Below are 12,217 nucleotides of genomic sequence, written 5' to 3' on the forward strand. Positions count from 1 at the left end.
GAACAAACTTCAGTTCACATGAGGAGGAGTTACATCCACTTTAGCTGGTGTTTACGGACTATGGGGAGAGCGAAGAGGATCATATCCTTGATGTAAGTCTTACGAATTGAGATATTCTCGCACCGAATAAGCGTAGCATCAACCATTCCATTTGTTTCAATATCGGGTTCACTTTGGCTTTCCTCATCATTAATTGGCCTCATATTAACGTGCCTCCCCAAAAACTCTTGACTACGGTTAGGAGTAGACCATACATCACAATCATCATCCAATAATTGAACTTCATCATCATCATCTTCCATCCTTTTACTTGTAAACTTCTTCTTCTCCTCTTCAAAATTAACTTCATGTAGTATTTCAACTTCATCATCATCACCCTCATTATTGTCAATATTTTGATTCATGGAAATTCTATATTCCTCAGGGACGTCCTCTGTATCACCATATGGATTTTGGGAATCAAAGTCATCATAATCAGGTTGATCAAGATCTGGTACACCATCTTGCTCATCACCATCATTGACCGTCCACAGTATTATATCGATAATTAGCTCCCTACTATCGAATTTGGAACTATATATTACCTTGCAAGGCTATAGAGTGTACCTTCCACAAACGAGAGAAGGCGGTGTGACCGTTTCTCTTTTCAGATCTTGAAGGTTCAGTGTAACCGGAGGAAACACCCTCCTGGACAAATATCTATATTTCAATGAACACTCAAGAAAGTTCCACACCACTATCGGCCGACGGGTAAGCTATCATCTATCAACATATCCCATTGATATCGAAGACTTACCCCGCCATCACCTTTTCGAACGTTGACAAGGCGTGAGGTTGCATGTGTTCTTCGATGTCGTGAATCTCCACATCTTCCCATTGATGAGTCCCCTCTCTCCCACTCGGGGGTGGTCAAGGGACTTTCTCGAAAACCAAAGATTCATAACTATCGAAATAAAGCATGTACCCACCCTCACTAATAATGACCTAACCAAATGGAACTGCATTACTTACCAATTGCTTCATCGACAAAGTTTAAATTGGTTAATGGGACGCTTCGGCGACGAGCTAGCTCCTTCCGTTTTGAAAAAGAGTGTTTCCGCAGGGAAAACAATGCTTGGAGTCGCGTCTTTCTTAAACAACTCGATGCAACTTCTTTCTTCTTAACATTAGAACGTCCATTTGCTTACCACTTCTACCGTTGATAACCCAAACCATCATTGTTTTTCTTGGAGACTTTCTTTGTTTCATAATCATGTTCAAATAATCTGTTTCTTCATCAATTCGACACGGGGACTTCTTCGTCAAAGTATCTTATAGAAAAAGTAGATCTCTTTCTCGACAACACACCTTCCACGGTACTCATGAATCCTTCAAATGAAATACCCCCATCACAAACTCTCAATTTCACCTCGCCACCAACATACTTCATCCGGCCATACTTGTCCGCTTTCATCTCCCCATTGTAGTGAATAAGAACATCCAAAGAAGTACCTAACCAAGTAAAGTATAAAAAACAACCAAAAAGCGATGGTTACAAAGAAGTACCTAACCATAAACCATAAAAACTGAAAAGTAAATTCAAACATTTAAGCACAAACTAGTTAAACTAACACTTTTAGGACATTTATGACAAAATCTATCTTAAATGCCTTAATATTAAACCCAACATTAAATATAGAATCAACATGGAAACCACCAACATTCTACCACAACTATATAATCAACAAGCATTTATGCATGGAGACGTCATTCTTTGTCTTCAAAACCCTCTTCCTTGAAAGATGAAACATCAAACAAACAAAACACTAAACTCGTGGAACAAAACCGTAGACCCAAGGCCCTAGATAGCTTAAAACAACAAACTATACCTTTATCATGTGAATGTGCCATGTTTTCCATGTCAAACCTTAAAAATACAAAAAGCGAGGGACAATGACGAGGAAGAAGAAGAAACAACCAAGAAAAAAACATAAACTTTGAGCTTTTGTCCTTATTTTTTTAGGTTGGCTCAAAATCTGAGGTAAACGCGTTGTAAAGGTAATCGACAACCAAAATCAATCGAGTTGCGATAGTTTATTAGTCGGGTTTCTTCTTCATTATAGCAAACACGATACTACAACATGTTTTGATTAACGTGTTTTCTTGATCAAGATCCAACGGTTGTCCATCATCAGTAAAGTCAAACTCATCGTGTACAATATGATAGAGTTATCGCTGTTAGGTAAAGAGGGGAGAGAGAGTGTTACATGTCCACGTGGGCATTGTTTGAAAATAAGGAGAAGGGCAAAAGTGTTAAAAGTGAGGTTGAAAAGTCAAAATTGAAGAGTGGTTACTACTTGGGAACAGATTGACATTATGGGTTACTAATTGGGAAATTACCCCTAATTTTTTTAGTATTTTGTCGTCGATGTGTAATCTGATTAATCAAATGGTTGTTGATATTTCTCGTCTTGCGTTCTCATCAATGGGGTCTCTTTTTGAGCTTATAATGTCAGAAGGCCCACAAGTTAAAAGGAATGCTCGAGGATGATTAGTCACGTTTGTAATCTTGATATTTACATAACGGCTGAACAACTTTATGAGTTTTTTTTAGTAAATCTGGTGGTGAAATCCTACCTGTATTAATATTCGTTTCTCTCAAGATGCTCATAGTGAGCCACATCAGTAAAGTTTTTAAAATAGTCTCTATTTGAAAAATAATTACTTGCCTTCTTACCAAACTAATCCTGAATTTGGCCTACTCTCTAATTTAATATAAATTAAAATTGTCCTTTCATGTGTTATGCTAAAACAAAAAACAAAGCTATGCATTATTTCATTATTTCAAATGGACGCATGGGATAAAAAAAAACAAATTCTAAAAAACAATGAATTAGTTAATTGATATGTATTAGTTATTGGATATGGATATGGATATGTTAAACTTCCAAGTGCTTCCCTTAAATATAGGCCCAGACATGATGGGTTTAAGAATAACAGGCCCGGCCACAGGTCGGGCTGCATGGCTAGTATTAATTTATTAGATAAAATTTCACAATATCTTTGGAACGCGTGTCAAATGTCTACTGGTTTAGCTCAATGTCAACCACATCCACCACCAAATTTGGTGGGAGTGAAAATTGAGAATTAAATGGTCCAGCAACAGTCCATTGACTAAAAGGGCGTGAAATGGGCCTTAAAAAGCCCATCATCATCATCATAAACAGAAGAAAACAAATAGTTAAAAAAGCGTTAGTTTCACCTGAATTCCCGCCATCTCCGAAAATGACATCCATCTCCTCCTCCATTATTAAAACCACACTCCTCACTCTCCTCTCATTCACATCACTTTACTGCTTCTACAAATCACACCATCTTAAAAAAAAATCCCCCTCCATTTCTCAAAACCCTAACCCTAAAACCAACAAAATTTTCTACATATCTCAAACTGGCACTTCCAAAACACTAGCTAATCGTTTGTTAGAACTTTTTAACTTGAATGCCAATCATTTCAATTTCGATATTGTCGATATTAAAGATTACGAACCGGAAGATTTACTTAAAGAGACTTTAGTTTTGTTTGTAGTTAGTACTTGGGATGATGGCATGTGTCCTCAAACTTGTAGGTTTTTTGAGAATTGGTTGAATGAGAGTGCTGAGGATTTTAGAGTCGGGTCGTTGATTTTGAGTCAGTGTAGGTTTGGGGTGTTTGGTGTTGGGAGTAAAGGGTATGGGGAGAGTTATAATGCGGTGGGTAAGGAGTTTGCCAAGAGGTTGAGAGCGTTGGGTGCCAGGGAGATTTTAGGATTAGGTGAAGGGGATGTGGACAGTGGGGATTTGGAACAAGTTTTTGAGGTTTGGAGTGAGAAGTTGGTGAGAGTCTTGAAAGGTGGAGGGGAGGGGAATGAGGTTGTGGGTGATGGTGGTGGATTGGTTAGTGAGAGTGAGTATGATAGTTACGAGGATTCGGATGGGGAAGAGAAGAGTGGGGATACGGAGATTGTTGATCTTGAGGATATTGCGGGGAAAGGGCCTTCGAGGAAAGCGAATAGTGTGTTTGCTCCGGTGAAGAAAGTGTCAAATGGGGTGAAAGAAATGGTTACTCCCATCATTAGAACAAGCCTAGAGAAACAGGTACTTTTTGTTTTACTGTATTTGTAATTTATTGTTTACATTGTTGTAAGCTAATTGATTACTGACAACATGCTTAGGATGCTAAGTTAGTACATCATAGATTGAAACTTGAATGGTCTATGTTCCTGCTAAGTTACTGAATATTTAATTGACCAGTTTGGTTCTGCATTCATTCCTGTAGATTTGTCTCGGAGAATAGGGTCTTTTGACTTCTTGCTTGTTTAGAACAACCTTATAAAAATTCACTTGTGACATTTTTTGGCGCAGTCAAATGTTCTGGTACTTGGTAATGCTTTAGTAAGATATTTATTCTGGAAATGAAACTTCTCCCTGTGTTATGGATTTTGATAAATCAAGGTTCTAATTTATAGCAGGGTAAATGCAGAGCTCACTTGTTATTACTTTTATAATAATCTTGTATTTTAATTTATGCTTTTATAATTTATTCCTTATATTTTAATTTTTATTGTGGTATACCAAAAAATATTTGAAAATAGAAATACACTTTGAATTTTAGCGATGTAGTCATGGTTACATGTTCCTTTGAGACTTTTAGTGTTTGCACCGGTGTGACGGGTGGGGATTAGTTGTTCTTAAATTATGTTCTGGTAGACATTAGTGATATATCATGCTAGAAATCTACAATACTCCTCTATTAACCCCGTGCAGAAGAGCTTTGTACATGCCTTCAGCATTGGAACATAATTATTCAAAATGTTCCTTTTTGGATCTCATAGAATGAAATATCAACTAAAGCTTTCCAAATAATGTTAACTCTATCAAAAACCAAGTTTTGTATCAATTCTATGGTGTTCTGAAATAGATAAATAAACAAAAAGACGGAAGAGAGACAAGTCCTTTTGTGTAGTCTCGCTTTGCCATGCACACATTTATGTATTTCCTTTGTTACTCCCATACTTAAAAAAGATGACAACTATCATACTTTTTTTTTTGTTATTCCTTTCTTTCTTTCTTTTGGTAAAACACCTTAATTTGATAGCAAAGTCTTATGCCATCCATATTCCCGAAACACAACTGTTAGGAGGCAGGGAGCTAAGATTTTCATTATGTAGATTGCGTAGCACATCACACAATTTTTTTGTTATGATCCATCATTTATCTGTGTGCTCTGTTGAGCCATCCACTCATTTATTTGGACCTGACTTGGCAGGCCATCTCTTTATTGGGTGTGGTCCCAACTTGACAGTAATTGTTTTCTCCATGTTTCTATCTCTAATCTCTGTTTATCCTTTCATAGACTACTCATTTCCATCTTGAATCTCGAGAGTCGAGACTAATAATTGGAGATAATATATGCAGGGGTATAAGATAATTGGCTCTCATAGCGGTGTAAAGATTTGTAGATGGACCAAATCACAACTCCGAGGCCGTGGAGGTTGCTACAAGCACTCATTTTATGGCATTGAAAGTCACAGGTTATTTGTTTTGCCTTACATTTTGTTTGTTTTGTTACATTCTGGTTTTTGTTTCTTTGTTTTTAGTTATTAGTTCCGTGAGTTGATTTGATACTTCCTAGGGTTTACAACCCTTGATTTGAGCCGTAATTAGATTATACAGTATTAGGGATTACTAGAATTATGTTTAGTAGCTATTTTGTTATTTAGCATTGGTTATATTTAGGAACTGTTTTTTTAATCATGAAAATTAGTTGTTCTTAGTTTCCAAATTGAATTTGAACTTAGAAGACTGGTTTTCAAATTCAATAGTTGCTTGAGTCTATATATTGAGTTCTAGGGTTGTGACCCTAATTAAAGTTGATGAATGTTGAATAATAAAAGCTTGTGTTTAGAGAAATGTTTTCGTTGTGTGAATTATGTTCTTGTCGAGGAACAAGGTTGTCGAACTCAAATTCCACATATTAGGTTTCTAAGTCATATCTTTGCATCCTAATTCTGTATACAAAAATTAGAGTGTACAAGTGCCTTATTTTGTAAGCATTGAATTGTTTTGTGATTTTGACTGTTTAACTGGTCTCGATTAAACTTTGGAGCGTATCAAGTATTTGTTTTTGTATTCTGTATGATCTTCATTTTGTTGTTTCACAGTACTTTCCATGCAGTTCTTGATACACAGTTTCTTATTGATCAAACAGGTGCATGGAGGCAACTCCTAGTTTGGCTTGTGCAAACAAGTGTGTTTTCTGTTGGAGGCATCACACAAACCCTGTTGCTAAAAGCTGGCAGTGGAAGATGGATGATCCTTTGGAGATAGTGAATGCTGCTATAGATCAGCATACCAAAATGATAAAGCAAATGAAAGGAGTACCTGGTAGGTTGTTGTGTGTTCTAGCTATATATATCTCAAGAAGTTAAATGCACTGTAATAGCTATTATGTTGTGCAACACAGGATTCTGTGATAGCACTTCTGTCGAGTGAACGTTCGGGAGTGGGTAGAACGTGCAACTTCAGTCAGTTTCAGTCTATACACTCAACAATCTCCACCTCGATACCACTTGTCAGGCTTGACACACAGCCAAACCTTAGGGACACGCATGTTATCTCACCCTAGTGGCCTAGCTCGATATTGTCCTGTACTTTAGCCACCAAGGCCCCCAACTGCAGCTGGGCCTCCTTGTTACAGGGTCTTAACTCAGAAGGGCTTAGGGCTATTAAGGGGTGAGAGCCCACTATATGTTGGATCATTGCTTCATTGCTGCCAATGTGGGACTTTACACAGTTTTGGTCCACACACCTAACAGAATGATTGTCATACTCTGGAATAATAACTTCCTGCTCTCAATTAGGAACACCTAGGTTGTAAAATCCAGTCCACATACTTATAATATTTGATAAGGTTCACTTGTAAGATTATGAACCTCAGAGTTGTTTGGTTCAGGCTGTGATAGTTTTAGTTCAGTAATGATATTCGGTGTTATGTTATTTCTTGAAAAGCTTTATTCTTTCAACATTTCAAATGATTTTAGGATTCATTTCAATTGATTATGTACTAAAATATCTGTTCCATACAGGAGTGAAGGCAGAGAGTCTATTAGAAGGCATGTCGCCTAGACACTGTGCCTTGTCACTTGTTGGTGAACCAATAATGTATCCTGAGATAAACACACTTGTGGATGAGCTGCACAGCAGGAGAATTTCTACTTTTCTTGTTACAAATGCTCAGTTTCCCGAAAAAATTAGAATGCTGAAACCTATCACCCAGGTTTATGAACTTCATATATGCCCTCTAATCTGTTTCAAAAATTTGTCCATTTGTTAGGATAATTCAGTTTGCAGAGGAGAGGAATTGATTTTTTTTTTTTTTTTTTTTTTTATTATTTTATATATTTTTTGGGATTTGCAGCTGTATGTTAGTGTAGATGCTGCAACAAAGGAGAGTTTGAAGGCAATTGATAGACCGCTCTTTGGGGATTTCTGGGAGCGTTTTATGGCAAGCATTCTTCACTCTTTATACTATCGTCATTATTTTTCATGACTTTTAGTTGTTCATTTAACGGAATTCACGTAAATATATTGGAAAAAATTGTTGGTTAGCTAAGTAACACTGTAGTAAATATACTGTTGAGTCTTGACTAAGTAGAACACCTTCCATTTTGTTATGGCAACAAGGTGAATAATGATTTCACCAGTATTAGCCTAAGTTACATTGACACGGACACGGATACAGAGTGTCTGACATGGGAAAATATTAAAAACTGAAGAATATCACACACAATATGTCTGTGTGTGTTCGACACGGACACGTCGATACGTATCCGACACGGATTATTTTTGAATATATGGCGTGTCCATGTAACATAGGTATTAGCAGTTTTTTTTTCTCACTTTTACATAGTTCAATCAACTGTTTTTTTATCATTCCATATATATAATTCAGTCAACTGTGTTTTTGATAAAGAAATCTCCATATTTGTTGGATGCTTTGGATCTTCCAATCAGGTTCACTTGAGATTGGAATCTCATAAATCGGATTGGCTGGTTATGGTTTCTCCTGACTTGCGGAGTGCTTGCTATTAACTTGGGAATCTTCTTTAGCTAATCTGTTAGATGTATAACAATGTATCATACAACTGTAGATTCTTGCATAATGATACTTCATGATTTGCCCCTTGTCCTGGGTACCTTTGTTCTACATTCTTGCGCCTTTTTCCATAAGACTGGGTATTTGGAGTAAAGAGATTATAAACATGGTATCAGGGCAGTTGATCCTAAAAAGGTCTCCATTCAGTTCTAGTGATGAGAGGAGTGTTGGCTATGTTTTTCCTTGTTAGATTTATGGTTGCCTCGATATACCTTGCTGTGTTTGTATAACCTTGGGCTTTTGGAGTAGTGCAGTTCTCTATATTAACATAAGCCTCAGGCACTCCTTGTAGTCACCCTAAGATGCTGGCATCTCGATATGAGGCTGAATAATTTTCCGATATAAGTAGGTAATGTTTTCAAAGGCGTTGGAGGTTTATTAGTAAGCTGCATCTGTGATGTGGGTGACTTGTTTTCAGGTATTGAGCAAAATACCTTCCCCCCCCGAGTTTTACACCCTAGGAGCCTCCCACCTATACGATATTTTTGGGCTAACACTCGTACATTACAGAGATGTGTTAAAATCCCTATACGTTTGCAACGATAAGAATTGCGTTCGTCTTTTTATGCTAAAATGCTCCCGAGGCTTCTACATATCTCAAAGTGGGGCAGCACCTCAACTTGTGCGTTAGCATCTAAGGGTGTAAGATTTGTATATTTCATGTGTAATTGGGATGGGATAGTGAGATGAGTGCACTTTTGTAAAGGGTATTGTGAGGTGCAATTGGTTGAGTAGCTCCTTGCTGCTTGGACCGAAAACATTGTAATCTTTATCATCATTATTATATATACAGAGTGAATTTTACTGATAAAAAAAACATCTATAGTTCGGCTTAACGTCTCCTATTTTCACATTCGATGAACCTGATTGGAAGCATGAAGGAAATTTCAAGAGCTTTAATGGCTAATATGTTATTACTAAATGTTGCCAGGATTCACTGAAAGCTCTACAGGAGAAAGATCAGCGAACTGTTTACCGTTTGACTCTGGTTAAAGGATGGAATACTGAAGATGTAGATGCTTATGCAAACTTGTTTGACATAGGGAAGCCTGATTTCATTGAAATTAAGGGTGTTACCTACTGTGGCTCGTAAGTTGCTCTGGTCCTTAGGTTTTTGGTAGTTTTTGTATCTTGGTTATATGTTATTCTCAAATTTGTGGTTTTCTTCACAGCTCTGCCACATCTAAGTTGACGATGGAGAATGTACCTTGGCATTCTGATGTGAAATCGTTTTCAGAGGCCATAGCGACGAAAAGCAATGGAGTGTATGAAGTTGCATGTGAACATGTCCATTCTTGTTGCGTCCTTTTGGCTAAATCTGACAAATTCAAAGTAGATGGTCAATGGCATACATGGATAGACTATGAAAAGTTCCACAATCTGGTTAGTATCTTTGCATCTGAATTATGCTTTATCCTTTTTATAGTTTTGTGAATTAGACTTTCGTATTAAACTTCAGGTTGCTTCTGGAAAGCCATTCAACAGCAAAGATTACATGGCTGCAACACCATCCTGGGCAGTCTATGGTGCAGAGGAGGGTGGATTTGATCCTGAACAATTGAGGTACAAGAAGGAGAGACACCACCATAAAAAGGAAACCGTTGACCGTGTCGGTGAGTGACGCAAAACAGTCTGACCATTTTCTAGTGGTGTTGGGACTGTTGGTATTGTCTGACACACAAAGCACTTCCTAATCAGGATACATAATATCTCAAGTATTAGTTGAGTGAGATTTTTATGTCTTTGTCGTGCTCTTGTTGTAGGCCAGCTTTATAAGGCTTCAATTTTGCAACATATTTTGTGGGATTTTAGATAACCCCAAGCCTTCAAGTTGCATCACAAGATTTAGTTTGTTGAACAAACTGAGTTAACCAAGTTGTTTGTGCAACTTCCAGAAGATTTTACAATAGACTCGTTAAGGAATTTCATGATTGTTTTCATTTGAGATAATTTAGTTTTGCTGAACCACTTCTATAGTGAATTAGAAGTGCATTGGCGTCTGTGTTTCTTAAGCCTTAGAATTGATGACGTAAGATTCAACTCGAGGGTGATAACTGAGTTGATTGAGAAAGTCTGGTGGATTGATTGCCAGGCATCTACAAAGAAGGCCCTTGTTATATGGTTAAATGAAGGAATGATGTTCCAACTTAGATATGATGTTCGTTTCTTTTCTTTTTTAACTTTTTTTCATGGAGAAAGCTGGCAATGCTTTTTGTTGCAACTAGCTTTCGAACCCGTAATATGAATAGTGTTGTTATATTAAATTATTTTAAAAAATATTTGAACTATATAGATAGATCTATTTATGAGATATTAATATTATATTAGTCACTTATCTAAATTTTTTGCAATTTATCTAAATTTTTTGCAACATGAAAATCACACTCTATATAATAATAATAATAATAATAACAACGCATTTTTATAAAAACCCTTCGAGTTCTATTTGTTGTTTAATAATAGAAGTTTGATAAAAATTTTGTGAGAATGCCCAATGAAACAAAATTCATATTGAATATATTTGAATAACAAGTCATTCTCAATTATATAGGTTCATATTACTTTCGGACCCCAATTTGTGTTGGGCGGACTCCCACAAAAAAAAACAATTATTACAAGTGTGCCATTGGTTTCAAAAAATCTAAAAAAAAAGCAATTATTACAAGTATGTCATTGGTCTCCAAAATTGAATTGAAACTCCAAACTTAAGCGACCGGCTAGTTGGAGTGGTTTTGAATTTAGAACGACTTGACTTGGCATTACCGTTTGAGGACTTAGTCCAAACGACCCGCCACACCGTCAAAGAGCCCAAAAAACGTAACTTTGAATTTTTTCAAAGTTCAAATCCTAACGACATGGCCACATCGTTTTGGACTAAGTCCAAACGGTGTGACCATATCGTTGGAGACTTAGTCCAAACGGTGTGGCCATATCGTTGGGGATTTTTCTAAGTCCAAACGGTGTGACCATTTTTTTATAAGTCCAAATCCCAAATGACATGGCCAAAACGATGTGGCCATGTCGTTTGGGATTTGAACTTTGAAAAAAAATTCAAAGTTCTGTTTTTTGGGCTCTTGACCGGTGTGGCCGGGTTGTTTGGACTAAGTCCCAAACGGTGTAAAGTCGTTTGGGATTCTAGTCCAAAACGACCAGCCGGTCGCTTAAGTTTGGGGTTTCGAATTCAATTTTTTGGGAATCAATGATATACTTGTAATAATTGTTTTTTTTTTTTTTTTGAAACCAATGGCACACTTGTAATAATCGTTTTTTTTTAGTCCGCCCAACACAAATTGGGGTTCGGCAGTAACAAATACCATTATATACTTGTTGAGACATTTCCACTACACATAAAACAACAATGTTTTGAGGTTAGTTCAATGCATTAGCATTTAATTTTTGATTTTCTGTTAAATATTTTTTGAGATCAGTTCATTGCATTTGTATTCAGTTTTTATTTTCTGTTAATTCATCTTTGAGGTTAGTTCAATGCAATTACATCTAGTTTCTGATTTTCCGTTTTTCAATTTTTGTTAATTATTCTTTGAGGTTAGTTCTATGAATTTGCACTTAGTTTTGGATTGCGCGTTAATAATTCTATGAGGTTAGATCAATGCATTTGCATCTAGTTTCCTATTTCAAGTTAATTATCATTTGAGTTTAATTAGTTCAATGCATTTGCATCCAGTTTCCGATTTTCCGTTAATTTTTAGGTTAGTTTAATGCATTTGCATATAGTTTTCGATTTTCAATTAATTATATATTATTCTTTGACGTTAGGTTTGATGCATTCGCATCCAATTTTCGATTACACCTAAATGATTCTTTGATATTAGTTCCATGCAATGGCATCATGTTTCCGATTTGTTGTTAATTATTCCTTGAGGTTAGTTCCATTCATTTGCATCCAGTTTCTAATTTTCTATTAATTATTCTTTAAAATTAGTTCCTTGCAGTTGCATCCAGTTTTCAATTTTCTGTTAATTATTCTTTGAGGTTAGTTTGATGCAGTTGCATCCACTTTCCGATTTTCCATTAATTTTTCTT

At 36.4% G+C, this 12,217-nt stretch overlaps 1 protein-coding gene across 1 annotated transcript; it reads left to right on the plus strand.

Annotated features, from left to right (window-relative positions):
• Positions 1-3,198: 3,198 nt before the first annotated feature.
• LOC147501261 (flavodoxin family protein / radical SAM domain-containing protein) lies at positions 3,199-10,099 on the plus strand. The gene is made up of 8 exons (XM_086606295.1): positions 3,199-4,113; positions 5,434-5,549; positions 6,227-6,402; positions 7,104-7,294; positions 7,436-7,522; positions 9,105-9,262; positions 9,346-9,556; positions 9,633-10,099. Exons 1-8 carry the CDS (start codon positions 3,265-3,267, stop codon positions 9,792-9,794), a joined length of 1,950 nt encoding a protein of 649 aa, XP_086462421.1. The 5' UTR covers positions 3,199-3,264; the 3' UTR covers positions 9,795-10,099.
• The last annotated feature ends 2,118 nt before the right edge of the window (positions 10,100-12,217 follow it).

Source organism: Coptis chinensis, chromosome 4 (assembly GCF_015680905.1).
Source record: "Coptis chinensis isolate HL-2020 chromosome 4, ASM1568090v1, whole genome shotgun sequence".
In the NCBI taxonomy this organism is placed as follows: domain Eukaryota; kingdom Viridiplantae; phylum Streptophyta; class Magnoliopsida; order Ranunculales; family Ranunculaceae; genus Coptis; species Coptis chinensis.

Bases quoted from the DNA above. Each gene is read 5' to 3' on its own strand.
- LOC147501261 (XM_086606295.1), top strand. From the start codon at position 3,265: ATGACATCCATCTCCTCCTCCATTATTAAAACCACACTCCTCACTCTC. The intron at 4,114-5,433 runs GTACTTTTTGTT...TAATATATGCAG, and splicing joins GAACAAGCCTAGAGAAACAG to GGGTATAAGATAATTGGCTC. The intron at 9,263-9,345 runs GTAAGTTGCTCT...TTTTCTTCACAG, and splicing joins GGTGTTACCTACTGTGGCTC to CTCTGCCACATCTAAGTTGA.